Source organism: Cyclopterus lumpus, chromosome 9 (genome assembly GCF_009769545.1).
Source record: "Cyclopterus lumpus isolate fCycLum1 chromosome 9, fCycLum1.pri, whole genome shotgun sequence".
NCBI classification, from domain to species: domain Eukaryota; kingdom Metazoa; phylum Chordata; class Actinopteri; order Perciformes; family Cyclopteridae; genus Cyclopterus; species Cyclopterus lumpus.
In genome coordinates this window covers 4,075,524-4,099,010 of record NC_046974.1, presented here as the reverse complement: position 1 = coordinate 4,099,010, position 23,487 = coordinate 4,075,524, and the positions used below count along the sequence as shown (strand labels likewise).

At 43.6% G+C, this 23,487-nt stretch overlaps 1 protein-coding gene across 4 annotated transcripts; it reads left to right on the top strand.

Annotated features, from left to right (window-relative positions):
- Positions 1–22,372, top strand: ypel1 (yippee-like 1). 4 transcript variants are annotated; one of them, XM_034542120.1, is made up of 6 exons: positions 1–445; positions 1,320–1,402; positions 8,001–8,286; positions 16,858–16,901; positions 18,584–18,692; positions 20,512–22,372. In XM_034542120.1, exons 3-6 carry the CDS (start codon positions 8,170–8,172, stop codon positions 20,599–20,601), a joined length of 360 nt encoding a protein of 119 aa, XP_034398011.1. In that variant the 5' UTR covers positions 1–445; positions 1,320–1,402; positions 8,001–8,169; the 3' UTR covers positions 20,602–22,372. The 4 variants fall into 4 exon arrangements, with proteins under 4 accessions (XP_034398011.1, XP_034398009.1, XP_034398012.1 ...); XM_034542118.1 differs by lacking the exon at positions 1,320–1,402; XM_034542121.1 differs by lacking the exon at positions 1–445 and having other exon boundaries at positions 1,261–1,402.
- Positions 22,373–23,487: the final 1,115 nt, after the last annotated feature.

The window sequence follows — 23,487 nt, the reverse complement described above, 5'->3', positions numbered from 1 at the left end:
TAAGAGACTTTTAAGACGAAGTCATGTGCTTTCAGTTGTTTTTGTTTGGAAGTATCGGTTAAATGGCATCCAGCTAACTCGGTCTGACACTTTTTTTGGAAGCTATAAAAGCGACAAGATAAGTAAAAGCTCAAATTAAAACATTAAAAAGTGTCTATTCAGCAGTATTGACAGATGTTGACATCGTGCCTTTTACCACCGGGAATAAAAATAAATAAATAAGTCACGTCTTGACAAAGACCGTCCAAAGCCTCCAATACTTGTATACAATTAAACTGAAAATACAATACAACAAACTACGTAAGATACTTTTTTTGGGGGGTTTGTTGCTGTTTTGTACATTTTTCCGGTGAACTTTTCCTCATATTAAACAACAACCATCTCACCGAGCAACCTCAACCACGGAGAAACGCCACCAGATGCGGCTCGAAAGCTTCAGAACTAAGTAAGTTATTGTTAATTATTATTATTTATTTTTTTATAAAACATTGTTAAAGTTATAGTTTGTGTTTTTATACATATATTTTTGAAATTGTTCCACCACACAGATTGTTGCTGTGCATTTTTCATGATGTGTTAAATGGCTGTCTGCAAACTAAATGTTCCTTTTTTGGGGGGGGGAAGGGGGGGTGTAATACTGCATGGCGTTGTCCAGACACGTTCCACAGTGTTGTGCGCTCGCGTCTCTTATTTCCTGCAGCACGTAAAGGCAGCATCGGTCGATCTAATAAAACACTGCTTTTCGGCACTTTAAAAAAAAAAAAATTGTTATTATCTTTTCTTTACATTTGCTTTAGAAACAAACCCAGTTGACACCATTTTTTTTTTTTTGACGACTTTGAAACCAGACCGCCACGTCCGCTGTCCCCTGAACGTGTTTGTGCATTATTCAAAGCGCTGCATGCGCATCACTAATTAGGATATGGGTATAAATAAGGCCGCAGACGGGGACAGCTCGGCCCGTCCTGCCGCTGACGTCGCAGAGCTGACGGCGTAGAGGTTAAACCCCTCCACAGAGCTGCGCGCCGCTCCGACATGCACACGCTCTGACCCTCCTCGCGGATGGGACTCCTCCACTCGGACCGGACCTCCGGAGATGCCCCGCACCTTTTTACGCGTTAACGCATGAAAAGTATTCGGCTTATGAGCACGGTGAAGATCCGCGGAGGAGACGGGTGTTTTTTTGGGGGGTGTTTTTTAATGACCTAGACAGCCCGCTGCTATACCTTTTTTTTTTTTTTTTTTTTTTTTTTTTTTTTTTTGTATGGGACGGTGAAGGTGTCTTTTTTGTTTTTCATGTTTTTCCCCAATATCCAAAGACTCCTGCGGCTCCAGCGGAGGAAGAGAGTTCTTCACCGGGTTGTTTTGGTTTCCGAGGGGGGGAAGGCGAGGTGTTTTTGGGGTGAGTGCAGCGCCAGTGACCCGATGGAGGACACGCGCGTGTCTCTTCAGAGTCATCACTACTATAACTGTAAAGGCCTAAGTTATACCATTGCAACATCCTCTCACTTTAAAGTGTGTCTGTGTAGTGAGTTTATAGCTGTTATTATACTTTATTATATTTGATGTTTCTTTTTGTGTTGCACCAAGGGATGTATACTTTATATTTAGCACCTTAAATGTATCAGGGTTTTTTGTTTTTGTTTTTGTGTGCAGCAAGTGCCACCAATGCATGAGAAACACACTTTAATATTCTGGTAACAATCTTATATATGCATAATACTCTTCTAGAAACTTAGTTTAGCATTTGTGTGTTTTTTTTATTATATGTTGCATGCTCGTAGGATTATAATTCTGCAGGATTAATCTAGCAGCAGGTCTGTGTTTATAACGTTTACATTAATAATAAGGTTACAGCGTCGCCTTTCTTTAATGCAATTTGATCCTCGAGTTGCGTTCAAGAGCAGAACAAACCAAACGGGACGTGCAGCTCCTTTCAGGTGTAACTCCGCTCCGTGCACCACCATCTCTCCGGCTGCAGATCTCCGTCCGTTGTTTTTGTGTTTGGGGAGGAGGAGGGGGGGGGGCTTATGATGCCACGTGAACAGGCGACAAAAACACACAGTGAAAGGGAAGGGATTGATTTCATAACGCTCGCTCGCGTGTGTGTGTGCGCGTGCGCCCGCAAAGCCTTCCCCTCTGAGGGAAGCTGCAGTGTGCAATGTTGTGTTTTGCATCAATCCCATATACGGCGAAGCGACACATTTGAGAGTATTGCTACACACCGGGGAGGGGGGGCTGCAGGGTCCATATTTCTTTATTTTTATGAAGGGTAGTTAAAAAAAAAAGAAAAAGATAACAGTTCACGAGTTGTTGTTGTCATGAAGCTGCATGCGCGTCCACGACGCCAGGACGCCAAGGGTAGGATGAGGGCAGGCTTTTGATTGGGAGGGAGAAACCAGATTACTGTTTAATCTGTTTTATGGTTAATGTTATCATTCATGGCCACAATGTGTCCAATGTCAGGGACGATGCAGCACCCACACACGAGCAGTGCAGCAGGAGGAGGAGGAGGAGGAGGAGGAGGAGGAGGAGGAGGAGGAGGAGGAGGAGGAAGAGGTGGTGGTGGGCGTTCAGGCTGTTTTTTTCCCCTCCCATCTATGAAAATAAGATAATTCCATCTTTCTCTTACATGTCAACGTCTAAAGACACGAGGGATCTATTGATCTGTTTCTAAAAATAACTTGTTTTGGTTCAGATTTCGTTGTGTGGAAAAACTGATCCTGTGATATTATTTTAGGGTTTTTATTGTGCTGTGTTCGGACTTTCTGCTCCCACTTGGTGTCCGATTGTTTATGTTGTTGTGTTTGACAGCCTCATAAAACATGTCTGGGTCCTTTTTCCTTAAAGGACTATAACGCACAATATCACTTCACCTGTCCAGAGATTCATTTAAAGAGAAATATGTTTCATGCAACTGGGAATTTCAGTGAAAAAAGAAAGAAAATGTGTGCCCAAAAACGTGCAGACTTTGCCTGTTAATGAGTTCAAAGAGGTGCACGTTGAAAACTGAGCGTGACAAATATTATTTTTCATATCCGAGAAGGAAGAGGAATGAAATTCACATTCTCATCTTGTATTTATTTACACATCCGGGTGTCTGCGCGCTCCCTCTCTCTTCTCATGGGGCGCGTTCAGGCCGCATGGGAAATAGGCCCTTCAACAATATCAAAACAATAACTTTCAGAAAGTAGTTTTTAATGTGGTTTAATTGTTTGCTGGTGATGAATAATTCTCTACTTTGACACAATTTACACACGGACACGTTATATGTGATTATATGTTATCAATTGAACATCCAAAAATACTCTGACCGCCATTTAAAACGTCATCAAATAAGTTGTCTTTCATCCAAACACCAGGAAATTCGCAAAAAGTGAGAAAAGCAAGTGGAACAATGCCGAAAAACATATACAGTAACACATAAACTCCAAATAAAACATACACTGAATAAACTGCGGAAGAAGAAGGAAAGAAAAAAACAAATGTATTTCCGCCTGAATGCCACTCTGAACCTGGTTTCCATCTTTCCCACGGGAGCCTGAAGGCAGCACAGCCACCCATTGGCCAGCCCTCGCCGTCAATCGCAGCTCTTCATCTCCCCTCCCACGTGGTGACGTTCCGTACCAAAGTAACCAGGGCCAGTCCATTACGCACACAAAAGACACAACAAAAGCCCGTGTAGGGGAACAAAATGAAACCCGTCAGCACCCAAAGGACCCCTCAATAAGTTCCCGTCTGGCAGCGCCACCCATGGACCAGAGACTGGCACGACGACAATCTTTTATTTTACTTAAAAAAACAAACTGGCCCAAACATCTCCTGCTCTTTCTCTCCAGTTTTCCACCAAGCTGCGTTTCGGTTCCGATGACCCAGGTGGTGAGTACAGCAGCACGGCAATGTTTACCTGGTTCTGGGGTCGTGCTGGATTCACACACACACACACACACAACACACACACACTCAATGCACCAGGCTCGGAAGAAAGAAAACAAATAACAACAACAACAACAAAAAGCGACACTGTTGCGCTCGAGCTCACGTCGCGGCTCTTTGATAAACACACATTTTTTGGGGGGGGGGGGGCTGCAGAAGTCGTGTCAAGATGAACTTCTTTAGAATATATAAATATGCGTGTTGCGTTAAATGTGTCGTTTTTAGGGTGGTTAGATTCAGTGTTGAGTGCAGCGAGTCTTTTGTCTGGACACTTCTTCCTGGTCACCAGAGCTGCCTCTTTGTTTTCACTTTGGCCAGTTTGAACATCAGCTGTGTTTTTACCTTTCCACTCTCATCTCCCTCTTTCGTTTTGTTTTATTTCCTTTTGGTTTATTCTTCAAAAAAAACAAAACGTCGTTTTAAATAAATAAAAAAATAAAAAATGTCAGCTGTTGCCATGTGGCCAGGAAGGCTGAAACAAAAGAGCACACACATTCACCAAGAAGCTACAGGGACATCTATTTCCACAGGGTTCAAAGTCTTCATGTGAAGTGTTTTTCAAAAACGAATAAGACACACAAGACCCCCTGAAGTGAGCAACAAACAACCACAACAAACAACCACAACAAAGAAGCGTAAACTTCTCCTTATTTGGTGTTTATGAAGGGGGGGAAAAAAAGGGAAGATGTTGTGTGTCTGTCACGCTGTCGGTGAGTGAATGCAAATAATGGCATGCTATTGTCTGTGTGTGTGTGTGTGTGTGTGTGAGAGATGCACTGATGTCATCACTGATGGTGATTCTGCTGAAGTGTGACACACACACACAAACGCACACACATAAAGCTCTTGTGTGTGTGTGTGTGTGTGTGTGTGTGTGTTTACCTTTCCCTGTCCACGTGCAGTCGGGGTTAAACTGGGCTAATTCAGAAAGGGGATTTTGTCCTTTTTCATGCGGGGGGGGGGGGGGGGGGGGGGGGGGGGGATTATGCCTCAGGCGCCTGTGCAGATTATACAGTTATATATGTACAGTATGGAAATGTGGCTCGTCTGGGGGGGCCACCAGGTTAGGCTGCCACCTGTGTGTGTGTGTGTGTGTGTGTGTGTGTGTGTGTGTGTGTGTTCAGGTCACGGCTGCTTCCTGTTGAGTTGCGGAAGCTCCTTCTTTTTAGATTTTTGCTCGTCTGGTTTCTGCCTCGGCTCGGCGGCTCTTCCTGTTGCACCGCGTCGTCATTGTGTTCTTTTGTTTCCCTCAGGGATGCAGCAGGGTGGTTGTTGTTGTTGTTGTTGTTGTTGTTGATGAACAAGGTGAAACCTTTGTTATATTGTGCTGGCGGTTGGAGTGACTGGAGCACCTTGGCTGCACCAGACAAAGATGGTCGTTTTTTTGTCCTAATTGCAACACCTTGATTATTCATCGTCTAAGTACATTCACTCAAGTCCTGTACTTTGAGGTACTTGTACCACTTGAGTATTTACATGTTATGCTATTTGTTTTACTTCTATACATATATACTTTATCCCCAGGGGAATAATGCACTTTGACAGCTTTTGTTACTTTGCAGATTTAAACTATTAATACAAAATACAAAGACCCAAATATCAATGTTGTATAATTGGCAGTGTATAAAGTAATAATGCAGCACAATAACATCATTTACACCATTGTGAAATGGGCCACACTGCCTATTGAGTACCTTTTTATTTATTTATTTTATTTATATATATATATATATATTTATATATATATATATATTTATATATATATTTTGACGATAATGCTTTTGTACTTTTACTTAGTTGCGATTTAAAGAAAGTAGTCACTATTCACCGAAAGTCAATGTCATATACTATATTATCTGATCATAATTAACTGATGCATAACTAGCCCTTTAATGTTATTAGGAGAAGATCATTTGAACTCTTTGATGTCGGGCGCTTGACGCTGTTTAGCTTTTGACAAACAGCGACCTCTGTGGCTGTAAGTTGCAATTACAGCGTGGCGTTAAATGCGTAAAATGTTAGTGCAACACTAGCGCCAGCAGAGAGGCGTCATGACGCGGTAACGTTGATTAGTGACCGCAACAGAATATGTAAAGTTTTCCAAATGTCACCTTAAATTTAGCCGTCTTAAACTAATCGTAACTAGTGGGTTTTTTTTTAGTGGTGAATTCAACCTCCCTGTTTTTGGTTCACTCTCACGGCTCTCATCAACCAGGTTGTTGTTTTAAAGCGAAAAAAGCTCTAAAATCTCAAAAGTCAGCAACTATCTGGAGAAGAAGATTGAGCTTTTTTTTAGTAGCCGGATAATTTTTCTCGGGAGTCGATGGAAAAAAAAAAAAAAAGAGCTAACATGAGGAAAACGCTTTGGGCTCATATTCATCAGTTGGCAGGAAACGTGACTGAATGTTTATGTGTCTGCTGGATGATAAGTAACTGTTTGCTGGACATTTAATACATTTAAAATGTATAAAACATTTTGTCCGGGGTCATGCAATGCAAAGTGATTTGTTTAGGATGATAACAACATAAGACACATGTAAACAGTTAAATCATTTGAGACTAACACAGGAAATACAAATCTAGTCATGAACGGATGCGTAATAAAAAGACTGTAACAAATCCACACGTTTTATAATAAAACATTAAAAACCTTGTGAATAAAAATATAAAAAGGGTCGTGAAAGGCGTAAAGAAACGGAGGGAGATAAAAAAAAAAAAAGGAACTATTTGAATAGAAAATAGGATCTGTTTAAAGTTGTAGTGGGTTTTATTTTAAGAGTAAGGAACGTCTTATTGTCTTTATCATTAGAAATGAATAACCATCAAATATGCTTATTCTTTGGGGGGTCAGTGTGAGCTTCCCCCCCCCCCCCCCCCCCCCCCCCACCCCCCCCCCCCCCTCCAGAAAAAAAAGTCTAGAGGAGTACAAAAGTGTGTGTGTGTGTGTGTGTGTGTGTGTGGCTTCATTGTCTCTTCTCGTCTGTGGAGTCGAATCTCCTGCAGCCGTGAAAACACGACGTTGTGTGCTCGCCGTCGTCGTTTGTTTCTTTTAAACAATATGCATTTGGAGTTTATTGCAACTTGGATCATATTTTCTTCGACGTTTTTTGTCGGATTTCTGAGATTTCCCAAAGGATGAAGTTGAAACTGAACACAGACACAGAACCCGGAGCGGTCGGATTGTAAACGAATGTACTTGGAGCGGAAAATTCAAGGCAAACGGGGGAAAGTTTATTAAAACTCTCTGTTGTAAACATCCGTTAATCGGACCTCGTGGTTCAGCCGTGACCCGCTGACCTCGCCGTAGTCCAGTGTGCACACAGTTTTCCAGTGATGGGGAATCATAAACAACATTTCAGAAGCTCTCGCACTCCTTATTTTTGTGGTTTTGGATGAACTGTTGGCTTGTTTACAACCTGTCGTGTACAATCCATTAATCATAATCAATAGAAATGATAGCCAGAACTACACAAGACCAACATAAATGTAAAAATAAATCAGCTTTATAAAGTTAAACTGATTTAAACGTGATGATAATTCGCTTACTCTTGCCAAAATAAAGTTAAAAACAAATGTAACTAAAGGAGAAAAAAAAAATTCTCTATGTAGAGTTCACTATATTTCCTATTTACTTTAACTGACAGAAGTTATCTACAGTTTTTTTATTTGTATTTGTATTCTATCGAATGCAATAGCAATTGTGAATGAACATGATAATAGATGTGATTTTAATATACGATTTTCCTGACGTGCAAACAGATTAAAAAAAAAAAAAAACTTAACATTTATATCTCAGCGAGACGGAACGATGAATAATAAATCGTTGAAAGACGTTGTGATGGTTATTTTAATATTTTTTACATAAACAAGGGTCAGTTTTCACGTGTCGTAATAACATCCCGTTACATCACGGTGACCGCGATCCCGTAATAGATTACTGTAATCAAATGATGGCTGAGGTATCTGTATTGGAAATGCGATGGAAATCACGAGCTCTAAAAAAAAAAAGAAAAAAAAAAGGAAGTATTGGACGGTGCGCCTCAACACGTTCTCTTTCCCCCCAGGTTTGATTTTCTCCCGTGGTGTCTGTGTGGAGCCTGCCACACACCCGCTCCACAACAACGACGGCTTTTGCCTGCATCCTCCAGTGCTTCTTCTGTCAGCAAGTCCAGCGGAGCTGCAACTCGTCCGGCGCCGGCCCGGACACCAGCGAGGAGCCCCCGCCCCACTGACATGGTGAAGATGACCAAGTCGAAGACCTTCCAGGCTTACCTGCCCAGCTGCCACCGCACCTACAGCTGCATCCACTGCCGGGCGCACCTGGCCAACCACGACGAGCTCATCTCAAAGGTAACGGGGCCCGTTCCTCCGCTCGAAGTGTCACCCCGGCAGCCATTTTTTTTTTCACGACGACGCTAAGTCCCGCCCTCTCGACTGCAGACTGACCAATCGTAGCGCAGCATCGGGCTTCACAGAGGTTTCTAAAACGTAGACTGAACACATGCAGATTTTTTTTTTTTTAATGGTTCAAACGGTGAATAAATACCTACCCGTCTTAACGGGAACAGCGTTCCTTAATTCCGTTGTCTTCTGTCTCGATCTCCAGGTGACGCCTTCGGGTTCACTTTGACGCTTGTGCTCTGCGGCTTTAGCTTCTATCTTTTATCTTTTTTAAAACTCTTTTAAGTTTCAGTTTTAAATACTGGGTTCATCCTTTCAAAACGCGTGTCGAGGACCCTTCCGTCTGCTCCTCTGGTTTAAAAAAAAAAAAACGAAACAATCGCTAATATTTATTCAAGGAGTGCAGTTGGTGGCAGTGTGGGCGCCATGGTTACGCAGCTCTTTGACGCCATCTTTTGTGTCGGATTCACACCGTTGAACCAACGTCAAACTCACGAGAACCAATGGGGAAGATAGGTCTAAACCCTGTGAACTTATTGTCCAGTTAGCGACCGATGCTACCTAGCTTGCTAACTGACGGTTACCTTGATAGTTAGTCTCTCACTTTATTCCCAACGTTCACACCTGGCTGTTAAAACCTTCAGCAGACACGGAGCGACATTCACTGGAAGTCTTATTTCCAGCTCCGTTTTTTGGTCTCCGCCAACTGAACCAAATGAAAATAGTGTCTGGATCTTAGCTAACGTCTCTTGTGTGTTTTGGGGCGGGTTGGGTAGCGAACAGCGGATTTAAATGTGCAGGGAAAAGCAAAAACAATGAGATAAAAAGCTGAAGAAACGCAGATCATTTCTTGTGGGTTTGTTTAATTTGATGCCGTGTTAATGCTATAAATTAAATGCGGATTTAAAGTGGTTCTCGTGTGTGGAGAAACATAAGCAACACTTGAGTTTAGCCAGGTTAGCGCCAGAGCTCGGCTGTTCTCTCAACACTTTCATGGCATTTCCATCCAGTTTTTTATTATTCCAACAAAACCCTGATAAATCCGCTTATTTGGATAAATGGTAATTGGTATTTTATTCCTGCCGATAAATTCTCAGAGGCTTCGATGGCTGGTGGTGGTGGTGCTCCTGGTGCTGCTGGTGCTGGTGGTGGTGTGGTGCTGCTGGTGGTGGTGGTGGTGGTGCTGCTGGTGGTGGTGGTGCTGCTGCTGGTGGTGGTGGTGGTGGTGCTGCTGGTGGTGCTGGTGCTGCTGGTGATGGTGCTGCTGCTGCTCGTGGTTTTGGTGGTGGTGATGGTGCTGCTGCTGCTCGTGGTTTTGCTGGTGGTGATGGTGCTGCTGCTGCTCGTGGTTTTGGTGGTGGTGATGGTGCTGCTGCTGCTCGTGGTTTTTGCTGGTGGTGATGGTGCTGCTGCTGCTCGTGGTTTTGGTGGTGGTGATGGTGCTGCTGCTGCTCGTGGTTTTGCTGGTGGTTGGTGCTGCTGCTGCTCGTGGTTTTGGTGGTGGTGCTGGTGGTGGTGCTGCTGCTCGTGGTGGTGCTGGTGGTGCTGGTGGTGGTGCTGCTGCTCGTGGTGGTGGTGGTGGTGGTGGTGGTGGTGGTGCTGCTGCTCGTGGTGGTGCTGCTGCTCGTGGTGGTGGTGGTGGTGGTGGTGCTGCTGCTCGTGGTGGTGCTGGTGGTGCTGGTGGTGGTGCTGCTGCTCGTGGTGGTGGTGGTGGTGGTGGTGGTGCTGCTGCTCGTGGTGGTGCTGGTGGTGGTGGTGTTACTGGACTCAGTGACTGTGGTCAGCCTTCTAAAGTGTTTAAAGCCGCGGCTATTTTTGTTTCTGTTGCTGTTTTTGAGTAATAAAAGAAAAAGACAAAGAAAGGTCAAATGGAAAGCTGCTGCTGTGGCTCACTGAGACCTCACAGGATCACTTTAAGAATATGAGATGACAAATCCAGACAGTCAGGCTTCATTGTGCCTCACTGCCCAGACACGAACTGCACTGTTGTTGTTTTTGTTTCCATTTTTTTTTTTTCTTCTCGAATTGACTGCAGAATTTCGAAGCTCTCGAGGCGTCGTCAGCGTCGCAATTAATAATGATTTTGGGTTATTTGTTAATTCACGGGATACTTTGTTTGATTAACTTATTATTTATTTTTTTCGTTTTGACCGGAGGTTCAATTTGTTGGTGCGGCCACAATTTTGATGCAGAGAAGAAATAATAATAAAAAATGAAGAAGAGTTTAGCAAAGAAAAAAAAGAAAGTTGTGAGACGTTAGATTTAAATTCAGGAAGTTCGTTGGTTTTGAGACACGAAACGAGGAAGACAACCGCACTAAAAAATAATAATAATGAAACTAATTTCTAGGACAAAGGTCACAGAGAGCGTGATTACAGTCAAGAACGCCACACACGGCAAGATTTTTTATATATATATTTTTTAGAGACGTTTCAGCGAAACGAGACAAGAAGTCATAAAAGATGAGAATCAGAAATATTTTCTTGATCAATTCATTGATAAAAACCTAGCTTCCTGTTGGAGGGTGTTGTGTTTGTTTTCCTCGCGTCGTCTCTAGATTGTTGACGAGGTGCATCGATACGTGTCACGTGACAAAGGTCGTGCAGCTCTTGTATGTACGCTCTTTGGTCCATGTTGTTGTTGTTGTTGTTGTTTAGACTTCTTCTGCAGCGTGAGAGGCAACATGATGTACGGAGTCTCTCGGCTTTCTCTCGGGAAGAATGTTGGTGATTTACGTCAATGCAGAAACCTTTTATACCTCTTTATATCTTTAATCAGCGCCCGGGTCGCACTTTCTAAAAGGATGGAAATCTGTGTATTCTTTTAAAAAATCGTACCAAAATGAAGTTGCTGTCAAAACTTTTCCCCTTTACTTCACGTTGAATTACATCAAATCACATGCGGGGAATATAAGCAACTAATTAAGTCTAAAATGCACATTAATATTCTCTGGGTTTTTTCCGTCCGCCCCGCTCTGGTAGAAATCTGAATATATTCAATTATCGGTGGACAAAACAATTCGATATCCATCTATTTAAAAAGCTCTTCCGACATTTTACAGACCAAAATATCAACCTTATTGATAATAAGCCCATTTAAGTGATAATAAACTAAGTCATGAAAGCTGCTCAGCAGTGATCTGTTGACTGTCGGGTCCAATGACCTAATTAGTCTAAACAATCCCCTTTAATTATAAAGTGGGTTTAATTAAGGGTTCTTCGTTACCGCAGGAGGTTCGACCGTCAACACGCTGCTTTGATGCTCTTCATGCTTCTGCATCAGTCTGACGACACATTATATTATATTATATATTATATGTTATAGATCATGCAGATCGTTGTGGAAGAAGAAGAAGAATAGTTAATTTATTATTCAAGATATTATTATTTTTTTTACTTAATCTGATGTAATAGTGGAACACAACTCGCTGCATTGAACTTGAGTTTAATTACTTTTCGTGTTAATTATTTTCCCTCGATTCTTTAAAAAAGAAAAAAAAAGAGTTTTTTTTACAAAACTCAGAGATATTCAATTAAAAAAAAATTCATATTTAAGGAGCTGTGACTAGAGAATATTTGGCACAATCTTTTTAAATACATCTTCTTTTTTTTATATCTCACTGTGCACCATATATATATTGGGGGGGGGGGGGTGGGGAATCTCCTGAGAAATAAAAACAACAACAACAACCCCCAAAGCCCGAAAAAAAAAAAAAAAGCTTATGAGCGTCATGCCAGCCACGGCGAGCAAAAGATGCAGATGGAGCAGCCCCGAAAAGAGAAGATTAACCTGAGCGGGCCCGAAGGAAGGGTGGCGGGGGCCCGGGTCCCCTCCTCCCCCCCAGCCAGCGGGTTGAATATGGGAAGCTCTTCTTCGCTGTAAAACTCCCCCCGACAAAGCTTTTTTTAATCATGGAGGCTGAGCAGCCAGCGGTGATGCACATACTTGGCTTAATGCAACTTTTATTGGAGGTTTTTTGGAAAGACTCACGAATCAAGTTCGACGATTTTGCCGTCACCATCTTTGGCTTTTTGCAACAAATGAACGGAAGTTACCACAAGTGGAGAAGTGACGTAGAGACTCTAAATGACCTTAATTTACTAAATGAACATCACGCTGTATTGAAGAAGACTTGAAACTAGAGATTGAGACCAAAAACTAATGTTTACAATGTTTACTGAGGGAATAAATCAAGAGAAGTAGAGTCATTTATATAGACTTCTATACAACCAGAGGAGTCGCCCCCTGGTGGTCAGGAGAGAGAATGCAGCTTTAACACATGAATCATAGACTTCTATACAACCAGAGGAGTCGCCCCCTGGTGGTCAGTAGAGAGAATGCAGCTTTAACACATGAAGCATAAACTTCTATACAACCAGAGGAGTCGCCCCTGGTGGTCAGGACAAAGAATGCAGCTTTAACACATGAAGCATAGACTTCTATACAACCAGAGGAGTCGCCACCTGGTGGTCAGGACAAAGAATGCAGCTTTAACACATGAAGCATAGACTTCTATACAACCAGAGGAGTCGCCACCTGGTGGTCAGGAGAGAGAATGCAGCTTTAACACATGAAGCATAGACTTCTATACAACCAGAGAGTCCCCCTGGTGGTCAGTAGAGAGAATGCAGCTTTAACACATGAAGCATGGACTTCTATACAACCAGAGGAGTCGCCCCCTGGTGGTCAAGAGAGAATGCAGCTTTAACACATGAAGCATAGACTTCTATACACACCAGAGGAGTCGCCCCCTGGTGGTCAGGAGAGAGAATGCAGCTTTAACACATGAAGCATAGACTTCTATACAACCAGAGGAGTCGCCCCCTGGTGGTCAGTAGAGAGAATGCAGCTTTAACACATGAAGCATAGACTTCTATACAACCAGAGGAGTCGCCCCCTGGTGGTCAAGAGAGAATGCAGCTTTAACACATGAAGCATAGACTTCTATACAACCAGAGGAGTCGCCCCCTGGTTGTCAGGAGAGAGAATGCAGCTTTAACACATGAAGCATGGACTTCTATACAACCAGAGGATGTTTAACTGAAACGCACTGAATTCCAAGAAGCGTATCGGCACCAAAAACCCGTCCTTGTCGTCGTTGCTCAGAGCGCGCTGCATCTTTTCGACATATTTCATATTTTGACCAGCTGTGACATCCGTCAGCAGCCATCCCGACACAGTGTGAGAGCGGCGGCCTGCAGACGCTGCCTGAATACTGAGGAGGAGGCCGAGTGTTTGATACCCTGGGCTTCGTCCCACCCTTCAGGCCTCATGGAAGCTCCTCTAATGTCACACTTTTTCTTTTCTCTACGCTTCCTTTTGGGATTTGAGATTTTATTTAGTTTTCCTCTTTCTTCCAGCTGGAGGTTTGCCAGTGTCCCTCTCTTTCTTTAATATCATAATCAAACCAAGTGTATTCAAGGTTAGCGAGCTTTTATTACATTTGCAATATTTACATTTGCAGCACACAATTCCCGTATTTTTGTAAGTGTGAAGGTCAAAACAAAAACGGCTCTCTGAATGCAGCATTTCAGCCCGTGGCTTTTGTATCTTGTGTGTTTGGCTAAAAAGAAGAGGATTTCCATTGTTCCCCTTCAGTCCCTCGTGGTCGAAAAAAAAAAAAGGGATTCACGGATTTTGGCAGATTTTCTTTGTAGAATTAATTTCTTAGGAACAAGCATTTCAAAAACAAACAAAAAAAAACAAATGAAATTGCAACGGCTTAAAAAAAAGGCTCGGTAACCACACTCTCTCCACATTTGCTCATGTTTTATTAAACGGCAAAAAGAAAACCAGTGGGAGCTCTTCCAGTCTGAGTCTCTCTGCACTCCTTGCAGGGATTCTGTCTAATAGGATTGTTGTTGGGAGTCTGGAGGGTTTAGTGCAACCCCCCCCCCCACCCCACCCCCCCCCCCCCCACACACACATACACACACACTCACAAAAACCTGTCTAGCTTCTATCTGCTTAAAAAAAAAAAAAATGTAACACGTCCAAATTGTTCTTCTTCCTCCCCTGATCTTTGTAGGACTTTGTAGTTTTTTTTTAACGGGTTGTGTGAAAAGCATCCTGATGTTTTCTCGTTGCCCCGGTGATTTACAGTAAAGGAACAAATCTCACGGACCAAAAAACAAAACAAAAACAAAACTCGCTGCCAAAGTAAAAATAGACTGTGGGAAACGGATAAGGGCAGCGAGAGACGGAGCCGCTTGAGTTGATGGCTGAGCCACAGTGAAGCGGCAGATATGACACCCAGCTCTGGTCACGTGGAGTAACCCCCCCCCCCCCCACCCGCCCGCTCTGGAGGGGGCTTGTTGTTGACTCCACGGGGACCGACCTAGTTCCCTCTGGCAGCTAAAGGTCACATGTCTCGTGGCTGTGGACGGAACGCGAGACTTTCACCTCCCGAAATGCAAAAACAATTGAGCTTCGGAGGATGTGACAGTGACACAGCAGCGCCGCCTCCTTTTGTTGTTTGTTTCTTGGATCAGTTCCAACTCCCATCATCTGAAATAAAACTTCCCCTGTTTTTTTTTGTTGACATTTATGGGAAAAGGCCCCCCCCCCCCTGAGCCTCGGCGGCGGTCAGCGGAGGAGGCAGCCGGTGCTCCCGGTAGGCGTCATTAGCTCAGCGCCCTCGAGCGCAGACGCAAACTTATCGGCCGCGCGCTGCTCATTTGCAATGGAAAAAAAAAAAGAAAGGAAGCAAAGCCGATTGGAGAGGGAGGCTCTAATACACACAACACACCACCACACACACCACACACACAGTGGACCCAAGTGGCAGGATATTTTTATAGAGAGACGTGAGTTCAATTTAACCTCTCGGCGTTCTTCAGTCGTGTCACACGTGTGTGTGATCGTCGCCGTGCTTCAGGTTTAGTTTGGAGAAAGCAGTAAAGAATGGAAAAAAATTTAGAATTTTGCACGTGACGTTCGTTTCTGACGTCACTGGACGAGATCTTATACGGTGAACTTTCTCTTTTTCTCAAATTGTGGGAATGTTTCAAACTTCTCAATGAAACACCTTTCTTTTGTATTTTCCGGTTTGCCCTTTTTTTTTTTTTTTTTTTTTTTGAGGGGTTAGGGGGTCAGGTTTTCATATCGATCCGCGTGACGCCAGTAGCTCATATAAATGCCGGTGTTCTGCAATATTTGTGGTCGATACCGATCCCTCATGATCATGTGTTTTTTAATAGTGTAGCCATGCAAATGTGTAGCGGAGGAATCCTCTCTTCTGTCTCTCAATCCAAATTTATTTTCATAAAAACATCACCGTCCCCCCCTTCACTTTCATTTCAGAGAGGTAGTTTAAGTTAAAAAAAGACCGTCGTCGGGTCACTTATTTATTTAATTTTTGTTCTTATATATATCTATAATATCGACTCTCAGTGTTCTTCCACGTACATGTCGGACCCTATTTAACGTTTATGAAAAACACACGGCGACAAAACATCCCGTTATCGCTTGATGCTTCTGTGAATGAGATGGACGTTAACGCACCGAGGAACGTACAAAGAGACAAACAAAAAAACAGCAAATGTTGATATAATAAACATCTTTTGGAGGATGTGTCTCCTGGCTGCTCGTATTATAAGGAAGTTTTAAAAAAAAAAAAAAAAAGTTACTTAATATTTTTCCTCCCGTTCATTTTTACACGGTGACTTCTCCTTGCAACCGTCCGGTTACCCAGAACCCCTTGCTGTCTCCGCGTAGATCTGCAGGTGATATTTAGTCTATAATCCAGCCTCATTTGGGAGGAAATGCATTAAACATGCTTCTTTTTTTTTTTATGCCTCAAGGACACACCCACGTACACACACACACACACACACACACACAGACACACACACAGACACACTCTGTGTGTTGGTGAGGAAAACGACGAATGTAAAACAGAACAGTATTTGTTTAGGATGAGAAAACTCCACAGGGGATCTCTAACACTATTTCCTCCATGCATTCAAGCAAACAGGGTGTGTGTGTGTGTGTGTGTGTGTGTGTGTGTGTGTGTGTGTGTGTGTGGTGTTCACAGTTTACATAATATCCCACTGAACTGTACCACAGCTGTTCTTTATTGATATTTGTTGTTCTTTCACAGCTGCTGGATCAAACCCGGGGCAAGAAATGTGACTCTTGGTAGATTTGTATCTATTTAAAAAATAAATAAATAAACTAAACTTGATTCAAAGCACGCAAACTCGCTCCCGTATTTTTTTTCTCAAAAAGCTTTCCACGTATATATTTAGACCGAAATGTAGAGTTAAGAGCTCTGCCTCTGATGTCACAATTAGTAACAAGAAAACAACACCCCTCTCGTCATGAATGATGGATGTGCCCGACTCTATTCCTCACCTCCGGATAAACTGGTGTGGTGTGTGGTGTGTGTTGTATGCTTGGCAGTCGCCCGGGAGAAGAAGCACCCCGGGGCCGTCAGTCGCTGACATTCTGTTCTCTCCGTATCGTCAACTTACCTTTTTTTTTTATTAATTTTTTTTCTTTCTCTCTTTCTCGTTTCAGTCATTTCAAGGCAGTCAAGGAAGAGCCTATCTGTTTAACTCTGTGTAAGTACGACACACACACACCTGCAATTCACCCTCCTTTCTTTTCTTTCTCCACAGTGAAAACACACTTTTTTTTCTTTTTTTTTTTTTACATTGTATGTTTTTTTTTTTTACATTTGGTCTAATTCTATGTATTCTGGGCCCTTTTGGTTCAAAACCAGAGTTTCCCTTCTTCACCTCCACCTGCTCTGCTTCCCTTTCACACTTTCTGACTTGTTTTGTTTTCTGTGCAGCTGGTTGTCCGTTTGCTTGCCACGATGACTGCACACGTACGTTTAAAAAAAAAAGTTGTGTTTTAACACGCATGCACAAAATTGAGAGAACCATGCACCGGGGGCAGGCGGAGCCACGGACACCCTTTACTAGGACTCCCCCCCCCCCCCCCCCCCCCCCCCCCCCCCCCCCCCCCCCCCCCCCCCCCCCCCCCCCCCCCCCCCCCCCCCCCCCCCCCCCCCCCCCCCCCCCCCCCCCTCCCCCCCCCCCCCCCCCCCCCCCCCCCCCCCCCCCCCCCCCCCCCCCCCCCCCCCCCCCCCCCCCCCACTCCCAAAAAAAGGAGAAAAACAAGAGGTTACACTGAAGTTCACATCCTCCACCGCATAAATTATTCCCAGGAGTCATATTCGATTAATCCGTTCCAACAAAACACATTAAACTTAATTAGATCACTCGGCAGACGCTTTTTGTCCAAGAGTTTTTTTAAAAGAGTGAGTAAAGCTCCCCTCTTCTAATACCCTCACTGGAAAGAAACGATGCATCTTTGTCCGGTACACGGTGGGACATTTTATCGCACGCTACAGGAAGTCAAAACCAGTCTGATCCAGCGCTCTGCCAGCTGCACCCAGTAAGCACTGATGTGGGGATTTTCAGGGCCAAAAGACTTGGGTTTAAAACTGGGACTGAAGTCCACTTTACATATAAAGTTTCAACAACATTAAAAATGACTGTTTTAATGTGAATCCTGACTACATGTTGCCATTCAAATGCTTTTGAAGCTAGCTGCCACAATGAATTGAATGAAAGAAGCACTCTGCAGAGTCCCAAATAAATTATTCCAATCAAAGCCCAAAACATCCTGAAATCCAGCGTAAGTCTAACAATTCGATTGCATTTGGTGGTAAAATAAAAGTTGTGTTGCCGTCTACATGTAGCTACGGTTACATGAAATGATTGTTTATTTGCCTGTGGCATTTCCTTTAATTAAAAGCTAATCAGCCACACTGTTTACTAGGAAGGGAGTGGTGTAATGTTGATGGAAGAAAACCAATATAACTTATTTAAAATCTGTACTTCACTACAGTGTTGAAGTGTTGAGTAGTATTTCCATTTTGGGGACTTTATAATAAACACACATCTGAAGATGTATAAGATGAGATGAACAAAAAAATGATCTCCATAAGGTCATTTTTGTTTTTTTTTAGCTTGATGTCAATGTATTTTATGACATTTGCAATAAAACTGTACTCTCGTTTATGAAAAACCTAATTAAATTCATAACAAATGAATACATTAACATGCACCGAGTAAACTTTGACGTGGATACTTTGAATACTTGAGCACTGCTGTAACTTTTTAAGTGAAAGATTTGGAGCTCTTCTTCTTCTTTCTTCTTCTTCTTCTTTCTTCTCCACCTGCTCTCCCATGACCTCCGTGACCTCTTCTCCGCTTTCCTGTCTCCCCTGCAGGGTGAATGTCGGCTGCGGGCCAGCCGAGGAGCGGGTTCTCCTCACAGGTTTACACGCCGTGGCTGATATCTACTGTGAAAACTGTAAAACCACGCTGGGCTGGAAATATGTGAGTCCCCTTTTTTTTTTTTTTTAATTATTCTTCTTTTTTTTACTCTCAACTCCGGCTCCGAATGTTTTATTTTTGATGCGCCGCTCAACGCCCCGTGTTTGTTGTGCAACCGTGTGGTTTCTCGACTTCAGCGAGACAAATTGTGCGGCCGCGGGGAGGGGGGATGGGGGGGTCAAAGGAACACGGTCGCTCCCATTAAAGCGTTGCTTCGTAAAAAGCCATGGTGACAGTTTGTGTTTAGGCTCGGGGATCGAGCACTCTTTGGTCTCCTAGCGCGCGAGATAATTACAGTGCCGAAAAAAAGGTTTGTCTGCAGACAGAATGGTACCGCCGAGGGTCCGCAGTGATTAAATGTCAGGCCGTTTTTGAAGAGGCATGTCCCGGTGATTGTCTGAGACGACGATAGAAGGGTGTACAAACAAATAACAAGACAGGACTCACCTTTAAAGCTTAAAAAAAAAACAATTGGAGAGTCTCACAAAAGGCAAGCAAAGCAGAGCGGAGCTGGTTTACAAGGCGACGCAGGCTGAGCAAATAATCCAAGACGCAGACCGACATCGACATCCTGACTCTCCGGGAGCTCGGCAGGACGGGGACGCACGCCGGAAAGTATCGAGGCACTTCGGGAGACGTGTGACAGGAAGTGGAAGCTTTTTAAAAGAGGCGATTTTGGAGGAAAGATTCGGTTGTTCTCCGCGTCCCTTAACTTCCTGCCTTTCGCCGAAGGCCAGATGAATAAGGATGTGCATATTTATTTGACTCCAAATGAAAGTCACTGCTGAGTTATTCACATCCTGTGTTACGATTAATGCCTCTCTCTGCACATGTATGTGGATCATGGTGGTTGCCATCACTCACTTAAAAGCAGCTATAATGCTTTGTACGCTACGACGTTGTAAGCTACGACGTTGTAAGCTACGTCGTTGTAAGCTACGACGTTGTAAGCTACGACGTTGTACGCTACGACGTTGTACGCTACGACATTGTTGTACGCTACGACATTGTTGTACGCTACGACATTGTTGTACGCTACGACGTTGTTGTACGCTACGACGACGTTGTACGATACGATGTTGTTGTACGCTACGACGTTGTAAGCTACGACGTTGTTGTAAGCTACGACGTTGTAAGCTACGACGTTGTACGCTACGACGTTTGTACGCTACGACATAAGCTACGACACAAGCTACGACGTTGTAAGCTACGACGTTGTACGCTACGACGTTGTACGCTACGACGTTGTACGCTACGACCGTAACGTACGACCGTAACGTACGACCGTAACGTACAACCGTAACGTACAACCGTAACGTACAACCGTAACGTACAACCGTAATGTACAACATTGTAGCGTACAAACGTCGTAGCTACGTTGTAAGCTACGACGTTGTACGCTACGACGTTGTAAGCTACGACGTTGTACGCTACGACGTTGTACGCGACGACGTTGTAAGCTACGACGTTGTACGCTACGACGTTGTACGCTACGACGTTGTAAGCTACGACGTTGTACGCTACGACGTTGTACGCTACGACGTTGTACGCTACGACATTGTAAGCTACGACGTTTGAAAGTCACGGTTGTACATTACGGTTGTACGTTACGGTTTGTACGCTGCTTTGTACGTTACGGTTGTGCATTTCATTTGTACGTTACGTTGTTTTCTACGTGTTTGTACGGTACGTTGTTTGTACGGTACGTTGTTTGTACGTTACGGGGTTGTGTATGTTGCGTTGCTTTGTGCGTTGCTATGTACATTGCTTTGTACATTTGACCACAGCTTGTAACTAAGCCTTCTTTCTTTTTTTTTTACAGGAACACGCGTTTGAGAGCAGTCAAAAGTACAAAGAGGGAAAGTTTATCATCGAGCTGGCTCACATGATCAAGGACAACGGATGGGAGTGACGCTCCTCTTTTCCTTTTCTGACCTTGGAATGCTCTTTATTGAACTGCGTGGAGCGACGGCCATCGACCTCCACCCCCACACCACACCTCCACCCTCTCGCCTCCTTCACGTGCACACCCGCCCATCGTGAAACGGAATTGGAAAAAAATGACACGAAAGAAGAAGAAGAAGAAGAAAGAAAAAAGAAAACCGACGACAAGGAAGCGGCGCAACTGTCACAGGAGTCCTGTCGTTACCGTAGAGATTGTGTGTTCTCCTTCGCAGCGCCGGAGCTTTTGGGTTTGACCCTCACCCCCCCTCACCCCCCCCCTCACCCGAACCACGCTAGCAAGTGATTGTGGTGACACGGCGACCACTATGCGAAAAAAGGAGGAGAGACTTCACCAACAGGCCATGTCTTTCTTTATTTCGGATGACGGACTATTTTTTTTTTATGTTATTTGCTTTAGTTTTAACTTCTGGGTTTGGTAAGGTTTTGATGGCAGATGATGTTACTGGTTAGCATTTTATTCACCCTGTCAAGTCTTTTCTTTATCTCTCGTTGTTATGTTGTTGTTATTGTTGTTGTTGTATCTCTGCCGATAGCTGAGCATGCTTTTTCTTTGCTAATGTCCAAATAAGCAATCAGGGACAAGGGGAAAGGGAGTTTTAATGTAGTTACAAATATGTAGCAGCGTCATGCTTTTTAAAAACAAAACAAAAAAAAGTGGGCAAAGGATGGGATTGTAGTCGTGTAGGATTTTATTCCTGATATATATGTTTTATCTGTTTTTCCTTTTCTTTCTTGTGAATTTTCTTAACCCCCCCCCCCCCCCCCCAAACCCCCCCTTCTGGTACCTTTTTAGCACCCAAAAAGCATCGAAAGCAGCACCTACTATTTGTTGGACATGAATGGATATACATATATATATATATATATATATATATATATATATATATATATATATATACACATAATTACTTGTAGTATTTGGCTAAGTGCCATTGTGGCTGGTCCCATTGTGCAGCCAGTGGAAAAAATACCTGAAAAGGAGTAGAACTAGTTTCTAGACCGGGGAACCTGACATGTGACCCCGTGTCATAAAGCATTAAGGCAGTCTGTATTATTCAATTGTCTAATCATGAAACAAGACACACAACGGCATATGAATATATATATATATATATATATATATATATATATATATATATATATATATATATATATACACACACACACATACTTCCATTGCATATCCATAAATACTATGAAAATGTTCGTAGTACTTATTGGAACATCTGTATTTGCTGTCATTCACATATGTATATATGCATATGACTGTGTGTATATATACATTGTGTGTGTGTGTGTGTGTGTGTCTTGAACGACGCTACTTCGAGGCCTTTGGTTCATCTCAGTTTAGAGGCAAACAACTTCGTTGGCTCTCGTCTCGTCTTTTCTTTAAAATGGCCTTCTCACAGACGGACGACAAGATTGTTGGAAAGGAAAGTTGACCGGCGCAGTTCGAGGGTTCTACGTCGTTTCCGTTAAGGACCGTAGTCAAATTCCTCTTCTAGATGATTTTAGTTTTATTCAAATTATATATATATATATATATCGACGACTTCTTTGCTGCTAGCGTAGAAACCCGCCATTTCCTTCCCGCTCCCGTAGGTCTTTTGCACTTTATATGCCTGTCTCTCTCTCTCTCTGTCTCTGTCTCTCTCTCTCTCTCTCTCTCTCTCTCTCTCTCTCTCTCTCTGTCTCTCTCTCTCTGTCTCTCTCTCTGTCTCTCTCTCTCTCTCTCTCTCTGTCTCTCTCTCTCTGTCTCTCTCTCTGTCTCTCTCTCTCTCTCTCTCTCTCTCTGTCTCTCTCTCTCTGTCTCTCTCTCTGTCTCTCTCTCTCTCTCTCTCTCTCCTGTCTCTCTCTCTCTGTCTCTCTCTCTGTCTCTCTCTCTCTCTCTCTCTCTCTGTCTCTCTCTCTCTCTCTCTCAGAGCGTCTCTTTGTGATTTGCCTCTAAGCCGTATGAATCTTGTGCCTCTTCAAAAACAGCCTCCCATCTTATTTTCTGTTGTGCAGTGCATAACTTAAAAAAACACCTTAGTGTGAACCAATGTGTCTTCACCCCCCCCCCCCCCCCCCCCCCCCCCCCCCCCCCCCCCCCCCCCCCCCCCCCCCCCCCCCCCCCCCCCCCCCCCCCCCCCCCCCCCCCATCACCCCCCCCCCACCCAACACTCCCTTCTTTCTGGTTCAAAATGGCCTCAAAAATATTGTTCTTCACCAAAATCCTCAGAGCTCTTCCCCTTTTTGTCATTTTTATTTCTTTTTTTAGGACAACACGCTTATATTTTCTACGTTAAGATTTAGAGGTGCAAAACGGACGGATATTCAGTTTATTATTTCTCAAGAGTAAAGCAGAGAGGAGGAGGAGGAGGAGGAGGAGGAGGAGGAGGTTTGGAACATGGGGGACGCCCCCAAGGCTTGAAAAAAGAAAATGGTGGCAGGTGGAGGCGGAGGAGGGGGGGGGGGAGGGGGCGACGTGGGATTGGAGAGATTTTTAAAAATCAGCAGTGATTGATTACTTTGCCCGGTCGAGGTCAGTCAGATCACACAACCATTTATCCTAAAAAACGATGACAATGCAAACCCTTGATAGTTAGCAGTGATACCTACTTGAAAATATAAAGACATAAACAGCTGAGATATTGGCCCGTGTTACAGTTTTTGTACATAAAGTAACATATTTAAGGTTTTATACGTATTTCTACTGGGTTAGTTCTTTTACTTCCCCGACTTGAAGCACTTTTGTTCACTGTACCTCTGGCTTGTGTGTGTGTGTGTGTGCGTGCGTGTATTAGCCCACATGCATACTTGCACACAAAAAGTGAATGTTTAGTTTATTTTC

Coding starts and splice junctions, on each gene's coding strand:
- ypel1 (XM_034542118.1), top strand. CDS start 420: ATGCGGCTCGAAAGCTTCAGAACTAA. Junction 8,287..16,857: donor ACGACGAGCTCATCTCAAAG/GTAACGGGGCCC, acceptor TTCTCGTTTCAG/TCATTTCAAGGCAGTCAAGG. Junction 16,902..18,583: donor GCCTATCTGTTTAACTCTGT/GTAAGTACGACA, acceptor TCTCCCCTGCAG/GGTGAATGTCGGCTGCGGGC.